The sequence below is a fragment of the Leucopleurus acutus genome (assembly GCF_964270905.1).
Source record: "Leucopleurus acutus genome assembly, chromosome: 5".
Classification (NCBI taxonomy): domain Eukaryota; kingdom Metazoa; phylum Chordata; class Mammalia; order Artiodactyla; family Delphinidae; genus Leucopleurus; species Leucopleurus acutus.
In genome coordinates, this window is record NC_139147.1 from 68,415,221 (window position 1) to 68,437,396 (window position 22,176).

The following is a 22,176-nucleotide window of genomic DNA, read 5'->3' on the forward strand; positions in this document are numbered from 1 at the left end:
GTTTATTTATGGCTGCGTTGGGTCTTTTTGCTGCCCGCAGGCTTTCTCTAGTTGCTGCGAGCAGGGGTTACTCTTTGTTGCAGTGCATGGGCTTCTCATTGCGGTGGCTTCGCTTGTTGCGGAGCACGGGCTCTAGGCACACGGTCTTCAGTAGTTGTGGCTCGTTGTGGCTCGAGGGCTCTAGAGCACAGGCTCAGTAGTTGTGGCGCACGGGCTTAGTTGCTCTGTGGCATGTGGGATCTTCCCAGACCAGGGCTCAAACCCGCGTCCCATGCATTGGCAGGCGGATTCTTAACCACTGTGCCACCAGGGAAGCCCTCATTTTTCTTAAAATAGGGATAATTATTAAATCATAGGGTTACTGTGGGGATTATAAAGGTAAAGCACTTAGAAAAGCACCAAGTATGAGTACTTGATAAATATTACTATTACAGTGTTTTACCTGAAATATGGAGTAATAAACTACTAGTCTAATATACAGGGTTGGTTAGGGTATGAGAAATATTAATAAGATACTCTAAAAGTTAACTATGATATCTAAAAGGTCTAGGATTAAAGATCCATAGAGTAGGGGCTTCCCTGGTGGCGCAGTGGTTGAGAGTCCGCCTGCCGATGCAGGGGACGCGGGTTCGTGCCCCGGTCGGGGAGAATCCCACATGCCGCGGAGCGGCTGGGCCCGTGGGCCATGGCCGCCGGGCCTGCGCGTCCGGAGCCTGTGCTCCGCAGCGGGAGAGGCCACAACAGTGAGAGGCCCGCGTACCGCAAAAAAAAAAAAAAAAAAAAGTAAAGATCCATAGAGTAATCACAATTAAGGTTATTAAAAAAATTACCTCAAAGTTATCATTTGAAAATGAGTAAATAATAGATTTGGTATAGACTTTGGATTCAGAAAACATCTACTGAATGTTTTCAAAACCAATGCATTTCTTTTACTGTTGTGAGAAAAAAAAAGTATCCTCAACTAACAATTATGGGGCAAGTGATGTGTTTTTCCTTATTTTTTACAAAAACCAAAATTTAAGTGAAACATTAAAAAATTTAATAAAGGAAAGATACAAAGTATTGATAGCTGTATGATAATATTATAACTATGAAAGCACCAGCATCCAAACCTTCACTCAAAGTGAAAGAGAAAAAATATAAGCTGAATGGAAAATGACTCAAGAGTCCAAGGACAATCAGCCTGTATGAGAGGAAAGTCCAGAGGGAGAGTGGTGGTGACCGGCAGGAGAAGAGCAGGTGGGTGAACAGCCTCCTGTGATGGCAAAATATATCCTGTAGGGGCAGGATGAAGGACTCTAGAACCTTGATCTGACGCTGGGCAAGGCAGAGTCATTCAAACAGCTTTCTGGGACTACTCCCATTGCTGGCCGATGCCTAAGACACACAGAAACCAGAGCAGGGAGTTTCCAAAATCACCCCACAAACTGAACTGGCAGTTTGAGGTAGAAAACACTTTGAAAAGAGGATATGGGAGTCTGCAAACTGCCGTCAGTTATGTCAACGCGTGGCAAAGAACTTCCACGTTCTTACTTCTGCAAGCACCCCCATCCTTCTGCAGGACTTCTACAGTCAAACACTGGGAGCCCAGCACTCTCTGCTTCAGGCCATAAACCTGTACTAAACACCCCAGAGCAGAGAGAGACGGCAGCAGCAGCCCGGAAGGCTTCTAGGATTCTAGGAATGCTTGAATGCTTCTTCATGTAATCAGCTTTGTATCTCCATCTGCCTCACTGACAGAACAAGGACTTAGATGTAGGTCAGGAGGAAAGGAAGTTGGACACACAGTCTATGTTTCTGATATACTCCAAATCAGCTCAGGTGCTGTTTAAAGGCAAAGGAGAGAGTGTGCAGGAAGTCTGGTGACTAGGAAAATAAGAAGAAGGCTGCTCATCTTTGTAGGCCAAACATTATACTTCCTTTGAGCAAATCTCTGGGCTTGAGTAAATAGGATAGTCAAGACTCACGGTGACTACTTTTGAGAGAAAAAGACAGTGAGGAAAAAAGTACCAAGGAGATTCTAATTTGTGATCTTTTCTCAAGAACAAGTTATACTATGATTAAAAGAAATGTACTGACTTACCTGGAAAATATCTGTCTTGTCTTCAAATAAACTGACAAAATATTTATAGTCAGCATAAGCCCAGAATTTGGAATGATCATAGTCTCTAAATGGTCCAGAAATACTAGATCGGTCACAGTTCCAGGTCAGAAACTCTTCAAGTGTAGCTTCTACGTAACTACATGTGGTTTCAAACTGAGGAGCTGCAATGTAAGAGAACCCAACTTTAAATGTACATTGAACACAGTTTCCAAATATTGTTGTTTTCTTAAATGAGGATAATTTCAACCAGGAAGTATTAACTATTATTTAACATTAATTAGAAATTAATTATGTACTTGCTAAATAATTAGAACCATTTACAACACTTAACAATACTCTTGATTAAATTTAAAAGTAAAAAACACAATTTTAACCTTAAGAATAAAGACTACCCTTTCTATAGCCTGATGCAGTAATCCAGTGGAATACTTTAGTTTATCACTTCTCCAAGACCTTTTCAGGGGTCTGTGAGGTCTAAACTATTTTCATAATAATACTATGACAGTATTTGCCCTTTTCACACTTATTCTCTCACAAAAGTATGGTGTTTTCCATGGGCTACACAAATTGTGTTGATGTCACTGCTCCGACAGCTAGTGGACTATGTGCTTATGTTCTTATAGTTTTAAATGTCTGTAAATAAAGAGGAACAAAGAGCGTTGCTCACCAAACAGTTCTACAAGGATTAAGTCATAACCCACTGCAGTCACTGACCAACCAGTGAACTCTCAGAGGAAATTAAGACATAACAGGATGAAGCACTCTGTGCTTCAGATAGAGGAAATTAAGACCATAACAGCGTGCTCTGTGCTTTGGACAAGCAAGCCTCTTAGTGAGATGTGTATCTCGGGAAGAACTTCAATGACCCCAGATTCTTGCATCTTCCTAAAGAAAAGCACTAAAATCATTAACTGTAGATATTTGTTATTTGTGACTAGCAGTAATCTTTTACCAAGATGTCTGCTTGACTGCACACGTTCCCTAGCCAAAAATCATATGTATACAGGCTTCTTCCCTACCCTTCGGAGAAGTTTTCTCAGAGCTCCTGAGAGGCTATCTCCTGTGCTATAGTCCTTTAAGACCCTGAATAAAACTTAAACTCACAGCTCTTACACTGAGCATTTTTCTTTAAGTAGACATGTCTTGGTTTTAATTTCTAATAATGCTAAGTATCACTAGATATAACCCACATTGACAAAAAAGCTCACTCACTGGGGTACTCAATCGTTTTTAAGTCTAAAGGAATCCTGAGACCAAAATGTTTGAGAACTACTTCTTCAAATTAAAAAAAGGCAACAACAAAAAACTGTCTTTTGAAAATTTTCAACTTTATACTGCACATTTATCATACAGAGCTCCTCAATCATTAAGTAGATAACAGCTATTTAAAGTCTGTTCAATTATTCATTAGCCCATTTATTTCAGAATCATTTATTAAGTACCTAATTTGTAACTAGCATTGTGCTCAGGCTTGCAGGAACATAAAAGAAATAGATAATACTCTTGAGTTTAGACTATATTTAGATAAAAAGAAAACTTCAACCAGAATAATAGGGAATTTGAGGCATCATATAACTAGATCCCAAATTTTGTGCCATAGACACCTAGGAAAAGGCAAAGACCACCGGAGATGAGGGCTGATCAGGAAAGCTTGAAGAAAAGTCTACTGTCTGTCCATAGTGGTTTGTTATTATGGGTAGAACACATTTATACAAGAATTATTCTCCTAAATAGTGATGAAATGAGATTTTTTTTGCAATTAGTTGAATACTTTAAATGTACATTGGGATGTTAATATTCAAGAAACCTGATTATGATCTATTTTGGAAAACATGAAATCCTTTCAAGAGGAGATGTAGATCTAACACATGTAAATCAGTCAGCACAATGCTAGACACATAGCAGATGCTCAGTAAAAGTTAGACACTATTATTAGTACTTTTTATTATTCATTCATATATTTACTTGGGGCACTTTAAAAGTTAGCTGAATTGGTAGAAGGAAGAAAAGGATATTCAAACATCTTTTCCATCCATTTCTGCTCAAACTGTTTAGGATTATCCCAATCACGTTTCTCCCTCCTTTCTTTATCCTAAAACCATATAATGGCAGAGAAATAATGGAGGGGAGGGTGTGTGTTACCCTTATTTCATTTATTTCATCAACTTGTCACCTGACTTTAAGAAGCAGGAAAACTTTACTAGGCTACATTCATCTAAAAGATAAAACCCTGCAGGTTTAAGAACTATTTAAACTTGAAAAATTTTGAGAAGCATTTAGAATAGTGGCTGGCACACACTGACCCATCAATATATAAAAGCTCTTAATATTATCAACATCATCATCAAGAATTTACCATAACAGCATTGGAATACACGGTTTTTTAACAAACAAAAACCCATGTAGCAAGAAAGCTGCTTGGTGATGGAATCATTTCTAAATCATTTCAGTAAGCTCCAATGTGAGCCTGAACACATTCTACTGTCCTGTAAGTTTTCACTTCACAGAATTCAATCCAACTGATCCAACGGAATACTAAAGCCATTGCTTGAGCCACCTGCCCCTAGGGTAGACTGAGGACTTTTCAGTTATGACCAATTTTCACAGGCACATCCGTACTGCACCCTCATCAGAAGACTTCATTTTCTATCACAGCAAGTTCTGTACTTAAAAGAATGAAAATCTAAAAATGCAAAAAACTACACGTGAGAACTGTTACTGTCAGGGGAAAATTACAATTAATGGAATGAATGAAAATGACAGACTTTTTCATTTACATAGTGATTTCAAAATAGAATCTTTTCACCCGTTTCTGGTAATAATGGCACCAAAGGCACTGTTTTCATTCTGTTAACATGACAATTTCTTTCTGTGTAGTACAGTTGTTTTTCTTAGTTTATTCTATGCAATGGAATTACTCCTTTCTAACTTGATTATTATTGTTCTTTCGTTTAACATTAAAGTAGCCTAGGCAGCTGCAACTTTCATCCTACTTACTGTCAAAATGTTAGGTAAGAGGAAGCTCAGCTGAGTTTAGGATTTGGAAATAGTGTATAAATTGAGTTTGCTTTTGACTCTCATAAAAGGGAGTCCTAAAATATTTTTTTGCACAGCAGTGAAACAAACATTTCTCCATTTTGTTAGACTTCATCACTTCACAATCAAGAAACACTTGGAATGTGGGTACCGACTATGACTTTTGCTTGTTACTCCACTCCCTATCAACAAATGTTTAGGCTTATTTCTACATCTGCTTGCCAGATCACTGCCAGCTGAGGTATAGTGTTGTCACTGAGAATATATGTTGGCAAATGAATCTGATCCAAAATGTTTCAAAGAGCTACTGTGACGTCATTATCTGCTTCCTGAAATAAACTAAGAGACACATTACAGTCAAATATGCTAGTTATTAATACTATTATTTCAAGCATTCTAGAAAAATTCTAACCAAGACCTAAAACAGAAATAAACATGCTCAATAGAAAGGAAACAAAGTTATCATTGCTTCTAAGATCATATGCCTGTCTTACTAAAAAGCTCACAAGAATAAACTAAAACACTAGGTACACTATTAACTGGCTGGATAAAAAATAAACATGCAAAAAATAAATGGCTTTTATTTGTATATCAATCACAGTTTGAAAAACAAAAGAGGCAAAAATATTTCCTGACAGCTATAAAAATTGTATAATATTTTAAGAAATTTGTAGACTTATATGAAAACTCCAAATCTTTTTTTTCCCTCAAATCTTTTTACTGAGGTAAAACAAACTAGGTAAGTGAAGATTACACATTCTTATGTAGTAAGATACAGTATTGTCACAAGGCAGATTCTTTTCAAATTACATAATTTATAGCACTTCATGAATTTTCATTTAAAATCCTGTTGACTGAAAGAAAGAAAGAAAAACACATGACCTAAAAGTTGCAGGTTATGTTTTATTTGGGTATCTTACTGAGGACTATAATCTGGGAGATGGCCTCTCAGATGCTCTGAGGAACTGTTCTAAAGAGGTAAGGGAGGGCTTCCCTGGTGGCGCAGTGGTTGAGAGTCCGCCTGCCGATGCAGGGGACACGGGTTCGTGCCCTGGTCCGGGAAGATTCCCACATGCCGCGGAGCGGCTGGGCCTGTAAGCCATGGCCGCTGAGCCTGCGCTCCGCAGCGGGAGAGGCCACAACAGTGAGAGGCCCACGTACCACAAAAACAAAACAAAAACAAACTGTCTCTGGTTTCAGTATGAAGAATGGCTGAGGCGGGAGGGCAGGGAGTGCACAGGGACTAGGGATGAGGCTACTCCAACCACGGAGGTGAGAGAGCAGGGTAACCCCAACTGGAGGATGGCCTCGGACAGAGAAGTAGGTGGATGCTGGATACTTCAGGTGTAAGTCACCAAGTCACCAGACGCCACTTAGAGAGGCCATCTGAATGACTCAGACCTTTCTGGCATAAGAAGCTTCTTGGATAGTACTGCTCCTGGTGATAATGTTCACACCCTTTGACCCAATCATTCTCCTAGGAATCTATCCTAGGGAAACAATCAGAAACTTGCACAAGATTTATTTTCAAACATGTTCAGTACAGTCTTATTTATAAATTTAAAACTGCTAAGCAATCTAAGCAAAATAGGAGAATTTTAAAAATAAATTATGGTACTACCATACAATGGAATATTAGGTAGCCATTTAAAAGTCATATTTAATGTCAAGAGAAGCTGCTCAGAATATGTTAAGTAAAAAAAAGCGAAAACGCAGGCTGTTCAAATTAACACAATTTTATTTTTAAAATACAGAAAGGCCTGCATGGACATATATCAAAATGTAATTAGTGATTGCCTCTTGGTAATAGGACTAAGTGTTTTTAAATTTCTTTGGGTCTTCCCATTTTTCCAGTGTTCTCTAAAATGAGAAGGTATATTTTAATTTTTGAAATTATTTCTATTTTTAAATAATATTTTTTGAGCGTTTACTATGTGCTAGGCACTGTTCTAAATGTTTGATGAATATGAACCCATCTAATCTTGAAAACATTTCTAAGATACAGAAAAGTTAAGTGACTTGCTCAAAGTCACAGAGTAAGCCAAACTTTGAACCCAGGCAAGCTGACTTGAGTCAGCTCTCTTACATCACTACCCTACACTGCTTGTGGAAGTACTGTATTTATACTCAAAGAAATAACTTTAAAAAGAACAAATTATTAAGACAACCCACATAATGGGAGAAAATATTTGCTCATCATATATCTGATAAGAGTTAGTATCCAGAATATATGAAGATCTCTTTTACCACTCAACAACAAAAAGGCAAAAAAACACACAAAAAAACACACATAAAAACAAAAAAATCTCAATTAGAAAACAAGCAAAGGATTTGAATAGACATTTCTCCAAATTAGATATACAAATGGTCAATAAGTCCATAAAAAGATGCTTGACAACATTAGTCATTCGGGAAATGCATCAAAACTATAATGAGATAATACTTCACACCCACTAGGATGGCTAGAATAAAAAATGGAATAAGTATCGGCAAAGATGTAGAGAAACTGGATCCCTCACACGTTGGGGTGGGAACGTGAAATGGTTCAGCTGTTTTGGGCAACAGTTTGGCAGTTCCTCAAAAGGTTAAACATAGTTGCTGCATGACTCGGCAATTACACTTCTAGGTTTAACCCAAGAGAAGTGAAACCATATGTCCACACAAAAACGTGTATCTAAATGTTCACAGTAGCATTATTCATAATAGCCAAAATGTGGAAATAACCCAAACGTCCATCAACTGATGAATGGATAAACATTTTGTTTATCCATATGATGGAATATTATTCAGCAATAAAAAGAAAATATAGATACATGCTAAAACATGGGTAAATCTTGAAAACATGATACGTGACAAAAGCTAGACACAAAAGGCCACAACTGTATGATTCCATTTATATATATCCAGAATAGGCAATCTATAAAAACTGAAAGTAGATTAGTGATTGCCAGGGGCTGGAGAAGGGGGTGAATGGGGAGTGACTGCTAATGGGAACCAGATTTTTCAGTGTGACGAAAATCTTCTGGAATTAGATAGTGGTGTGGTTGCACAACATTGTGGAGATGCTAAAACCACTGAATTGTATACTTTCAAATGGTGAATTTTATGTGAATATCGTCTGAATTTTAAAAAAGAACAAATTATCTTTAGTAAAAACTCAGAGCAGTTTCTCTCAATTGCAGAGACTTTCTACTTCCCTTTTTCTTCTATGCTGCAGTACTAACTTTAAAATGTCAAATTACTGTATCTCCGCTATAAAACAGGATAATAATAGTACCACTCCAAGTGGGTTTGAAGAAGATTAAGAGAGTTAATGTGTATAAAGCCCTCAGAACAGTGCCTGACACAATAGTTCTCAATAGCTCTTAGTAATAGTATTGTATTTGGAGTCTAACCAGGAGGTGAAAAAAATTACAATTTCTATTTTTCTTCAAATTATTGTTTAACAGACACTTCAATGAGGGGAAAATTTATCTGACTAAATAAAATCAAGAAGAAAAGAGCACAAGCTGATTTTTACATAGCTGCTGCTGGTCTAGCATTTAATTAAAAAATACAATAAACATTTTGGTCTGTGACTAGAATGAGATGCCAAAGAGTTTCGGGTCTATTAATCCTGCTCTACCTGTCACTGGAGTACAAAGGGGTTCCAGACACCAAAAACCCAATAATTATATGAGATATACTAGAAGATCAACATGAGAAAACAAAGCCTGGAGAAGCTGGAAGAGAAACTGGGTAATTTTCTAGTTCCTTCTGAGTTATTAACAGATATTCTTAGAGCCACTTCACAGCAATGCTTAAGACACTATGAATTTCTAGACTATCAAATGTACCCATATTTAAATAGAAGTTAAACACATATTCTGAAGCCAGACAGTGGTCATGGACTTCTTTAGATTAGAAACAGTTTCTAATGTAAATTGTTTCTTTCCTATAAACTAACTGTCTTTAGATTAACAGTAATTGCTTTATCTGGCTTAAGGCAAAAAATCAAACTGTTACAAGTCTTCAGGGAAGAAGAGGGAGCTGGCAAAATCAAACTGCTTAAGAGGATGGAAAAAACAGCTTCACGTATGTTTCACATTTATGCAATGCAACAGAGGTCAGGCAGCTGATAAAGCAGAGAGGTAAAATTACACCCAGACTGAGCACTATAAATGGTGAGGCGACAGATAAAAGGAAACATTGTACATGCGTCAAAAGTAGAAGGGATTGTTAGATTAGTATTGGTCTCTTTCAATCACATAAATAATAGCACATTAACAAATATTTATTAAGTGTCTACTATGATCAATGAACCATGATACATGAACAAATACATTTTATGTGGGGTTATAAATTATAGGTTGTTTAGTCTAAAAAAATTATCTTAAATTGTCCTTTTAAAATTTCTAATGAAGTTTTCCTATCTGAAAATGGTCCAAAAGAGGATTCAAATAAAGGATTCTCTAGAGATAAAGAAACCACGGTTGAGAATGTGGGAATGCTACTGAAGAGACATTATGATGATGATTCCTTGTAGTCCTACCTGTATCTGTGCGTTTCGTTCCCATCCTGAATCGTATCTGCTTGCCCTGAAGGACCTCAGAAAGATGTTTTGCAGTCCAGTGTTGGGCTGGCCAATCAAAAACCATGTTACAGAAGATTGCAGGTTGTTGTAAAGACATTATAATTTCTTTCGCTTTCTCTGGTGTAAAAGGTTTGACATGTTTACCTAGGGAGAGAAATAAATAACTAAAAAGTTATTTCATATAATATGAAGAATAAATAGCTAATATCATTTCTATTATGGCAAATCTTTCTGTGTAATTGCACTTCATTTACTCTTCATTTATTACTGTTCACATAAATATTTGGCCTCAAAGAGCCAGAATTCTTCAACGATTTTTCTCAAATATTAAATTGTAAATGTTGGAAAATATTTACAATCTTCAATGTCAAAAATGTTTTTTTTAAAAAGGCTTTCCAGGGGCTTCCCTGGTGGCGCAGTGGTTGAGAGTCCGCCTGCCGATGCAGGGGACGCGGGTTCGTGCCCCGGTCTGGGAGGATCCCACATGCCGCGGAGTGGCTGGGCCCGTGAGCCATGGCCGCTGAGCCTGTGCGTCCGGAGCCTGTGCTCCACAACGGGAGAGGCCACAACAGTGAGAGGCCCGCATACCGCAAAAAAAAAAAAAAAAAAAAAAAGGCTTTCCAAGTATTTATGTACATTTAAAAGATGCAACTTTTTGACAATATTATTTCCTAAATAGAGAATTATGTAAGAAATGCTGATGGAACCTACTCTTGAACAACTAGTGTTGCTGGACTCAGCAACAATTCTACTTGATATAGCACATGTTCATGCCAAAAAGACTACCGCATTCACACAGCAGTGGATGGGGAGCGGGAGAGGGGATTATTTTATTGCAAGATTTAAAAAGATAAAATATGTGCTAGGGTGGATATCAGTGTTAATCCTTGATTCTGACTGCATCTATAAACTGTACAAGGGAATATGCACAAACTAACACTGTGACTTACTGAGGACTTCAATAAATTTCAATCATAGAATGTTAATCCGGGATAGGAGGGTAAAGATTAATATTTGTTAAATAAAAGAACAAGTGGGGACTTCCCTGGTGGCGCAGTGGTTAAGAATCCGCCTGCCAATGCAGAGGGTACAGGTTCGGGCCCTGGCCTGGGAAGATCCCACATGCCACGGAGCAACTAAGCCCACAGTAGTGCGCCACAACCACTGAGCCTGCGCGCCTAGAGCCCGAGCTCTGAAACAAGAGAAGCCACTGTGGTGAGAAGCCCGTGCACCAGAACGATGAGTAACCCCCTCTAGGTGCAACTAGAGAGAGCCTGCGCGCAGCAATGAAGACCCAACGCAGCCAAAAATAAATAAATAAATTTATAAAAATATATATTTAAAAAAAATTAAAGAACAAGTAAGTTTCTCTTTAAAGACATCTCAAGATGAAAGTTTGGGGGGAAAGTTGAAAAATGCTTCATACTCTGATCCCCAAAACATGAATTTATGATTCTCTAGTACAATCAGCTAAACCCTCTATTTCAGTTACCTAATCTGTAATTACACTTACTCAAAAAATTGCGAAAAGCTCATGAATAATCCAAATTCCCCCTTCAACCAACCTTTTTCTAAACTTTCTGACAAAAGGAGGAGGGATGGAGAAGGACTCATCGAAGAACCTGAGTAATTTGTAGTTGTCTGAATGTGAGGCTTGTTTTTAAAGAAAATGAAAATTTAGGTCAGTTTGGCCCTCCTTTCTCAGACAAGGACAAAACCCAGAAACCTCTCCTAAACCAGTGGTGAAAGCGAGCAGGCTCTAAGCCCTCAGGAGCTGACATCTAAGAACACTGTGGCCCCTTCTGGGTAGTCAGGGCTCTCATGTGAGGACATCAGTGTGGGTGCTTCAGGGGATGGGCAGGTGCCAGAGGTGGGGCTACGTGGAGTAGGGAAGACAGAAGGCACTCTTAGGTCTCTATGTAAAAGAAGGCCCAAGTTTATCTTTAAGTGACCTTTACCTACTGAAGAGCCCTGTTAAGGAAAACAGGCTGTAACCAGGAATTGTTTAAAAAAGGTCTTAACCCATGCCAGCCTATAAATGTAAGCACAGGGTTACCTAGATTGCAATGTACCAAGTCTTCCTGGACTTGGAGTGCCTGGATTCCCTGTGTATGAAAATGGACAAGCCACATTTTTTATTATATATTTTTAAAGTTTTGCTAGACCATGAAAAGCTACAATTCATTCATGATAATACCTGTTGCTTGTGACATATAAATTAGTACTACCTTTGGGAAACAACTGGGAAAATGAAGCAAAAGTCTCAAAGAGCCACCCATTAACCTAATAACTCATGTTAGAGGAATTTGCTTTTAACAAAATAATCATAAGCCACATACATATTCATTTATACTATATATATGTACACACATATGCATAAAATATCTATTACTATAATAAAAAACCCGAAAATACAAACCACCAAATGTCTCAAAAGTAGAAAAATAATTTACTAAATATTTCTCCCATAGTACAGTCCCCTGGTACATTCAATTCATTAACAATAAAAATGAGGGCTCTGTAGCAATGTGTGGAGCTGTAGGGACTGGAACTGACTCAGAGAGTTATTGCAACAGCTAAGTGAGAGGAGTGGTAATAAGGCCCTGAACAACAAAGGGTGGCAGTGAGGAAGGCAGAGATGGTAGAGATGGAGAAATACTAGGAGAACAACATCAAAGACTATTACGACTGAAGAGATGTGGGGTAGGAGGCAGATGCAGCTGTAAGGAGGACTGAGGTTTCCAGACTTTGTGACTTGCCATGAAAGAAAAGTTAGGAGTGACATCTCCTTCTGTTAGGAAGATGAGAGTTTGGTTTTGATCATCATCATCATAACAATACCATATATTTACTTGTATAAGGCTCTACTATTTGCCACACACTTTTATATACATTAAAATAAAAGTGCTCATTGGATCCTCTAAGAAGCCTGTAAAACACAGGTACAGAAGGTATTTTATTTCCATTATCCAAATGAAGAAATGGAAGTTCAGATGTCAAAGGTCAAAACACCAGTGATGATAGGACTATAGGTCAGGTTCCCTGATCCCAAGTCCAATGCTCTTCCTACTGCATAATCCTGCTTCCAGAGAATTAAAACTGTAGGACTTACACTAGCACTAAAAACAGAGAGACAGTATAACCCGAAAAGATAAGCTGGTGCAGGGAAGCTTTAGATGGATCCATAGATAATAAATCCACATGTGCTGTTGGGGAGAGAGGAATGTTCTGGTTTGCACACATGTTTGCACACCACACATGTGGTGGGGGGAGTAGTTAATATCTATAGTAGAGATTGCTAGTTGCCTACCTTACCCACTACTGCTTCCTTCTTCCTCACTAACAGAACTTTGGGCAATGGGGGCGGCTGAAAAATTACATTTCCCAGATTCCTTTGCAGATAGGAGTGGCCAGATATATATCTGGAAGTTGCTGAGTCAGCCTTTCCCCTTTATCCTCCTCTCCTATATCCTGCCTGGAAAACAGACATCATGTTTAACCATCTCAACAGATAAAAGAAAGGCCCAGGAAATTGCAAACACCGGCTGAAAGAATGCAAAGATGTCCATCTTTGTGCCCCGGAACCAAAGCCAGCAAAATTGTATCCCCTGAACGCTTTCATATAAACACATTAACTCATAGTCAGGACTCTGTTATTAGTTCATAACTGGTATAGCACCTTGCCTTCTGAGGCTATGGTTTTCAAGGACAACCATATTCTCCCTAGAGAGTGCTCTGTGGCTTAGGCTGGATGAATCATGGCTGGCGTGACTCACTGTAACATTCTTTCAGTTCTACGTTTGTAAAATGTTCAAGCTTTGAACATTTTGCTTCTAGAACTTTAAAAGGCAGAGAAAAACAGAAGCACCAGTCCTTTGGGGGTGACGATTTATTTATGCTGCTTATCTTAAATCAGAGCCAATAGATCACATGGCTTTCAATGTTTTCAAAACAGTTCTCATATCTGTACACCTAAGTACGCGGGCATTAGTAATACGAGTAGTGTTTTGACAGAGGAGCTTCAAAGAAGTAAATAAATATTTTTTCCTCTAACATAACACTAAATTTTCTAAAAAAGTATTTAATGATCTGATCAAAAAATGCCAAACATCCCAAAGGTTATTTAATAGGAGACCCTAAAAACTAAAGTTTGCTGAGAAAGTACCAGGCCCAGTGATTGGAATATATTAAATGCTCAAACATTTGCTAAATGAATGAAAAGGGCTATAAAGCATATGCAGAGTAGATCAGTACGATGCTCACCATAATAGGAAATTCGCATATTTGAAGAATTTCAGGTCTATCAGGGAAATAAAACAATCAGCTGGTTGTGAGATAAAAGTAATCTGGGTTCTGATCGTTTAATCAACAATGAACTGGGCTATTAACAAATTTAAGTGTTACAATTTTCTTTAAAGAAGAATACAATCTACACTGTATTAATTAAATAGCCTAGGGATGTACCCAGTCATTCCATGCCAGGGATATTTGCAAAGAGCTATAAAAATTCTGAAGCAACCTCAAAAACCTTTAAAGAATAAATGTATTTAGGTCTAAACTTGCAGCAAGTAGCAATTTCTAACAGAAACTGCTGGAAAAAATGATTAGTGATCTAGGTGTCGCACAATAGTCTCTTCTCCCTCTAAATGTAGCATGTTATTCAGATGATTGATTACAGCTTTGGTAACAATTCTTTGGAGATGGTGAAACACCATCAAAAAGCAATTTACTTTTTTCTCAGTTAATTTTTTCTTTAATTAGTGCAAAGGACAAGATAATTTGAAACCTAATTTCTCTGAATTTGCTAGCAATCTGGCTTCAGTCAATTAACATCTGGCTTGGATTTGTATCTGAGATTTAGAATTTAAGACAAGAAATATCAAGTTTCCAGAATACGCTCCTAATATTGATAGAATACAACAAAGACAAAGAACCTGAAATTGAAATTAACTCGCTTCTCATGTCAGGTATAATTTTAATAACTTTTAAATTTAATAGTTTTATATTTTATTAAAAAATTTTCAAAAGGTGACATCAGAGTAAGCGTCAAGTTACAATGCAGAGACTCACCACATTGATACAGTATGAACAAAAAATTGGGTCCTAGCATTGGGAGCTAATTTATTTCTAAATATATACAGGTAAGCCTATGATGGCCTTCATCAATCTGATGACTACTGTATATACACACAAGGGTCATCTACCATCTGGAATGGTAGATATCAGCGTAAAAAATAATGAACATTTAGACCAGGTCAGAAAAACGCTGATGGAATTATGCAAGTACTACTTAACAAAATGACTGTGTTCAGACTGAAGACCGAATGGTAAAACTTACACCAAAGATGATTTTAATTTTATAGTCACTATTTTAAAATGTCAATATGAACTAAGAAAATTCTGCTGCTGATGAACTGTCATAAACCCTTTGAATTTCAAGATCTAGAAGGTGGTGCTGACGAAGAAACCACAGTGTTGAGGCTGTGTTGACATGACCTTGCCAATACCAATGCTCGGTGTGGTAGTGAACACCCAACCAGATTCAGGCTGGGGACCGGAGACAGTTACATGCTGGACATTTACCATCCTCTTCTTCCCATCTTCTTACACTTGTAACTCTTGCCCAGTTAACCCAGAAAATTGTCTTCTCCTCCTCACTTTAATCCATTTATGAACCAGAAAATGACTCACAGCGCTTGTAAGTTCCTAAACCTAAAGCAAGATAAGTAAATCTATATTTTAAGTGAAGTTAATACTCGAAAGATTGGTGCCTCAAAGACTGGAGCTCTTTAAAATGCTTCAAAGTACCTTCAAAATTTCTACCAAAATGTTTCCATTTCTTCAGCCTCCACTAAGTAAATTTTCCATAATTCAGAATAAACTGGGTATTTCATCTCTTTTCATCAAAAATATTCAACAGAAGAGTCTTGAAGAGGTATGTGGACACTGACATTCATAGTAGCACTACTCATCATAGCTAAAAGGTGGAAGCAACCCAAACATCCATTGACAGATGAAGGGATAAACACAATGTTTATACAGGCAGTGGAATATTATTCAGCCTTTAAATGGATGGAAATACTGTCACATGCTACAACATGGATGAAACTTGAGAACATTTTGCTACGTGTAAAAAGCCAGCTGCAGAAAGACAAATATGGTATTATTCTACTTACATGAGATAATAAAATAGTCAAATTCAAACAGAAAGTAGAATGGCAATTACCTTGGGCTGAGGAGAGAGAGAAAAGGGGAGTTATTTCCTAGGTACAGAGTTTCAGATGTGCAAGACAAAAAGGATCTGGAGATCTGTTTCACATTAATATGAATATACTTACTACTGAACAGTACTCTTAAAAATGGTTAGATGATAAATTTTATGGTTTTTTTGGTCACAATTTAAAAAATACTGAACAGTTCTGTTCAGTAATTACTGAAAAATTTTTTAAAAATTTATTTATTTAAAAAATTTATTTATTTTATTTATTTTTGACTTAAAAATTTATTTATTTAAAAAAAATTTATTTATTTTATTTACTTTTTGGCTGCATTGTGTCTTCATTGCTGCATGCAGGCTTTCTCTACTTGCGGTGAGTGGGAACTACTCTTCATTGGGGTGCACGGGCTTCTCACTGCAGTGGCTTCTCTTGTTGCGGAGCACGGCTCTAGGGGCGTGGGCTTCAGTAGTTGTGGCACGTGGGCTCAGCAGTTCTGGCTTGCGGGCTCTAGAATGCAGGCTCGGTAGTTGTGGCACACGGGCTTAGTTGCTCTGCAGAATGTGGGATCTTCCTGGACCAGGGCCCGAACCCCTGGTCCTCTGCATTGGCAGGTGGATTCTTAACCGCTGCGCCACCAGGGAACCTCTATCTTGTAATAACTTTTAATGGAGTATAATCTGTTAAAATGCTGAATCATGTTGTACACCTGAAACTAATATAATATTATATATCAACTATACTTCAATTAAAAAATTAATCAGAAAAAAAATTTAAACTATCAGAGCCCAATGGAAACAAATACAGTCTCAGTCTGAAAGACAGATTCGAAGTATTGATTTTTAATTTCACTGAAACGCTTCAACCAATGTATGATCCTAGAAGTAACATCTCACATTCAGAATTCGAGTTGATTCTTTTTTTTTTTTTTTTTTTTTGCAGTACGCGGGCCTCTCACTGTTGTGGTCTCTCCCGTTGCGGAGCACAGGCTCCGGACGCACAGGCTCAGCGGCCATGGCTCACGGGCCCAGTTGCTCCGCGGCATGTGGGATCTTTGCGGACCGGGGCACGAACCTGTGTCCCCTGCATCGGCAGGCGGACTCTCATCCACTGCGCCACCAGGGAAGCCCCTCGAGTTGATTCTTAACAGTAAGTAGTTTCATGTTTGTTTAAGTCCATTTTTTTAAGAGTAGTTTTGGGTTTAAAACAAAATTAGGGGCAAGTACAGAAAGTTCCCATATACCCCCTCCCCTCATACATAGCACACATGGCCTCCGCGTTATCAACATTACTCACCAGAATGGCACATTTTTCACCAAAGATGAATCTAAACTGGCACATCATAATCACCCAATGTTCACAGAGTATCTTAGGGTTTACGCTTGGTGTTGTGCAGTCTATGGATGTGAAAAGTATAATGACATATATCCACCACTACAATATCCTACGAAGTACTTTCACTGTCCCCCAAATCCTCTGTGCTCTGCTTACTCATGTTTGTTTTTAATAATTTCCAAGCTGTTACTTCAGACAAAAAAAATAACACATCCTTGTGGTACATATACATACAATGGAATTTTATTCAGCCATTAAAAAAAAAGAGAAATTTTGCTATTTGCAACAACATGGATGGATCTATTGGGTATTATGCCAAGTCAGACAGAGAAAGATAAATACCATATGATTTTACTTAATGTGGAATCAAAACAAACAAACAAGCAAACAAAACAAAAACAGACTCATAGACACAGCACAAACAGGTGGTTTTGCCAGAGGGGAGGAAGGTGTGAGTGGGGGAAAAAAGGTGAAGGAGAGATTAAGAGGTACAAACCTCCAGTTATGAAATAAATAAGCCATGACAACGATATAATATACAGCATAAGGAACATGGTCAATAATACTGCAATAACTTTGTATGGGGCAGATGTTTACTAGTCTTATTGTGGTGATCATTTCATAATGCACACAAATGTCAAATCACTATGTAATATACGTGAAAATAATATACTGTATGTCAATTATATTTCAGTTAAAAAAAAAATCACATCCTTGGAAGCAAACCCATTACTTTGATATCCATAGAGCTTAGCATAGGGCTTGGCATAAACTAACACCAAATAAATGTTTTCTGAATTCACAGCTCATTTTTAACAATGCATAAAACTTTACTAAGATTAACCATTTGTTTTCTCCACCTTTGTAAAATGAACTATTGAGCATGCTCACAGCAGTCTCAAAACAAAGGGATCAGTTCCACGATTTCATGCTCACCTCCACTGGTTCCCTCTCCAGCTCCCGATCACACTGTTCGCCACTAATTGACTCCTAATCATCCCTGTCCCAACAGCAACTTGACAAAGCTTCTTCACTCTCAAATCCCCAATACCTCTCTCCACTCCCTCACTCAGGGTGGTGCCTTACCCTGTTCTTCTGAGAAAAGTGAAACCCACGACTTCCTTCTTCACTTCAACGTTCTGGTTCACCCTGCTCCTCTCTGGTCTCCAAGGACATAATCTTCCTCCTTTCAGCTGTGTACCCTGCACATTCCACTCCAGTAGCACCAGTCTGTCTCCTTGCTTTTTTCCCCACCCTCTGCCCTCTATGTCCCTTGGGCTTTTCTCCACTCACTTCCACTCCTGGCCTCTCCTTGCCAGAAACAACTTCTTCCATTCATTTCCATATTCAAACTACAGTTGTCCCTCAGCATCCGAGGGGGATCGGTTCTAGGACCCCTGAGAATACCATAACTCTTGAGCGCTCAAGTCCTTTAGAGTGGGCCTGTGGGACCTGAGGCTGCGTGCAGAGTGAGGACTGTACACCAAACCTACAAATTACTCGCAGAAGCACAGACCAATCCAATTTGTATTCGTTCTTTCTCCTCTCACACCCAAAGCATGTAATGTGTGTAATATTTACAACCCATCTAACTGCCTCCTGCCGTGCAAATATGTATTATACTATAAGTCTTTTAATCTGTGTTCTTTTCCCCCAAAGTATATTTATAGGGTATTTTAGAGCAAGAACTGTCTTTAACCTCACTGTACAAAAGAGTCTCCTGTTCATAGTGTACGTTCAAATATTTTTTGATAATGGAGTGGTAATAAGTTTGCTCAAAAATTAACTTTTCTATGACCCCCACAATATTCATTACTATACTAAACATAGTGAAACTTTCACATGCATTTATTTGATGTATGTATTTTTCTTACCCTTTATTCACATAAGCCTTATCTAATTTAAAGCACAGTCTTCTCTTCCAGTAGGATTTTGCCCATTTAACTTACTTTGTAATGGTAATAAGCAGTCACCCCAAAGTGGTTTTTCTGGGGACAATCACAGTTTAAAATAGGGTTGAAAGTTCACAGATAGGATTTGGAGAATCCTTTAATACAAAAATTTGAAATCACCTGCAAAAATGTGTACACATGCTATATTGTTCAGGGGAGCAAATCCATACTTTCATCAGTTCTCCTTAGGACTTCAAGATTAAGGATCACCAGTTTCCTCAAAAAGTTAAACATGGAATTACCACATAGCCCAACAATTCCACTCTTAGATATATGCCCAAGAGAAGCTGAATACATATGTTCCTACAGAAACTTGTAAACAAATGTCCAGAACAGCATTCTTCATAGCAGCCCCAAAGTGGAAACCCAATGCCCACCGATGAATGGATACACAAAATATGGCATATCCATACTACAGAATATTATTCAGCCACAGAAAGTAATGAAGTACTGGTACATGTTACAACATAGATGAACCTTGAAAACATGATGCTGTGTGAAAGAAGCCAGACACAAAAAGCCACATATTGTATGATTCCATTCACATGAAATGCCCAGAACAGGCAAATTCATAGAGACAGAGTAGATTAGTGATTGCCAGGGGATGGAGAGAGGATGAATGGGGAGTGACTGCTAATGGGAACCAGGTTTCTTTTCGGTGTGATGAAAATGCTCTGGAATTATAGTAGTGATGGCTGCACAACTTTGTGAACATACTAAAAAACATTTTAAAAGGGTGAATTTATGGTATTTGAATAAAGAATAAAAACCTCCTCTTCCCTGGCTACATGCTTAACATCTTCTTTTGCATCATCCTCCCAAACCTAAATGTTATGCATTCACATTAAAACTCAACAGTGCTCCCAACCACCTCCTTCTTCTTCAGGTTCCTAATTTACATGTAGTTTTCTCAGGCTGAAAAATTTCAGAGATATTTCCAATTTCTTTTCTCTCAGTTTCAACATCAGTCAGTCACCAATGCCAGCACTTTTTATTAACAATATAGTTACCATTATTGAATATGTAATTCCTGCCAGACATTTATGCTAGATGATCTACAAGTATCTTTAATTTTCACAATAGTTATGCACGTTAGAGAGGAGGATGCTGTGGCTAAGGGGGTTTAAGTACCTTGTCCTTCAGTCTTTCTCCCTCCAAGCTATCCTCCACCCTTCAGCCGCAGTGATCTTCCTAAAACCAAATCTTATTGTGTTACTCCCCCATTACTCCCCCACCTAAAGCTCCTCAAAGGCTTCACACTGTCAGACTCCTTAACTTGGTATAAAGTGCCCTTCAGGATCCCTGTCTCTTACATTCCTTACACCAACTTCTTTCAGTTCCTGGACTATGCCATGCTCTTTCTCCTCCTGCCTCTGGACTTGGCACTGGGTTCTCTTATTCATTCACTCAACAAATATGTATTAAGTGACCCCTAGGAGCCTGACATTGTATTTGCTGCTTGGGCAAACGCTGTGAATGACACAGATATATGTTCTGCCCTCAAGGTACTTAAGGTCTAAGGGAAGAAACGATAATAAACAAGTAATTACAGATTGTGATAAGTGAAATGAAGGAAACAGGATGCCGTATTATAAAACATGTAGGGTAAGGGTCAGGGGAAAACTACGATGACTGTTTTAGATAGGTTAATATGGTAAGGTCTCAGGTGGTGACATACCTTAAAATCTGAAGACTAAGAAGTCAGTTATATGAAAAGCAGGTAAGAGCAGAGGGGGTGATGAGTGACAAGAGATGCTCCTGGAGACATCAGCAGAACCCAGACCAAGGATTTTTGTAGGCCGTGGTTAGCAGTTTGGATTTTAACCTAAGTTCTTAGTGCAATGGATTTCACTGAAGAATTTTGAGTAAGAGAGTGTCACTTTTTGCCACTGAATGGAGAAGGGATTGGAGGGGCACAAGAAAGGAAACGGGGACACATGGCCCGAAGATACAGTAGTGGTTTAGGTGAGAAATGTGGATGATGTGGACAAAGGTGTGATAGAGAAGGAGGAAAAAAGTAGATTAGATGCAGAGTTGACCTGACGTGCAAAGTCATCAGCTGGAAGTGAGGAAGAGATGAAGAGAGGATATAAAGAGTTGGGGGAATTCTCATTGGGGAAAGAAAGTAAGGTTACTATAGAAACACAGGATCAGAAGGATCTCAGGCCCATACTGAGTGAATACTCAAGAGGTTGACCATTTTCATTTTATAATGTCATCAATTTGCCCAGGACTTTTTCAGTGTGCACTAATAGTATTCACGTTACCAGGCATTAGTCATTCTTTTTCCTTTCCAGGCCCCTCTACTCAACCGGGAAAAGGCATTGTTATATGCAATCAAAAGTCTCTGGATCCCATGGCAGTACCCAGAACAGTGCCAGGCACGGAGCAATCATTCAATAAATGCTAACAGGGATCTCAGGCTCACCGGCCTTCAAACTTCATCCGTTCTCTAAAGCAGGATTCCACTGAAATCATACTCCTGTTCACAAAAGTCCCAGATATCTCCACTTATCTCAAGGGTGGTTCAATCTACTGTAACAGTCACAACACCCTCATGTGTGAAACAGCACTGGCAGGATGGGGGGATACTGGACCTATACGATGATCAAAAATCTGGGTGCTACAATTTGAAAAAAGACACTTTCAGTAGAAAGCAAATAGTTTTCCTCATAGCTTACTGCAGGGCCGAAGGGACAAACGGCCACATGAGAGGTGCCAAGAGTCAGCTGGCACAGCGTTGTACTCACGGTCTGAGTTCTGCCTAGCACCTACCTTCTTCCTCTCCAGATTCAGAGTCCTCATTAGTGAACGCCCCGGAGTCTGCTGCCATGGAGATCACTACACGGGCTCCACCCGAAACCAAAAGTGAAGTGGAGCGGGAGCCGGGTCAGAAAGAGGCCAAAACCCGGGGTCCGAAGCCGCAGCACACGCAAGAGTCGCAGCGGCTGCTACCGGGCT

General features: G+C 38.6%; 1 protein-coding gene across 3 annotated transcripts in view; it reads right to left on the minus strand.

Annotated features, from left to right (window-relative positions):
- Window positions 1-22,176, minus strand: part of HSPBAP1 (HSPB1 associated protein 1) — a 55,634-nt gene extending 33,458 nt beyond the window's left edge. For all 3 annotated transcript variants that reach the window (XM_082839719.1, XM_082839718.1, XM_082839717.1), the window contains exons 1-3: window positions 21,991-22,176; window positions 9,672-9,857; window positions 2,084-2,265 (exon numbers count right to left, since the gene is read on the minus strand). In XM_082839719.1, the coding sequence (XP_082695845.1) occupies window positions 2,084-2,265; window positions 9,672-9,857; window positions 21,991-22,048 (426 nt within the window). In that variant the 5' untranslated portion in view covers window positions 22,049-22,176. The remainder of the gene's footprint in view (window positions 1-2,083; window positions 2,266-9,671; window positions 9,858-21,990) is intronic.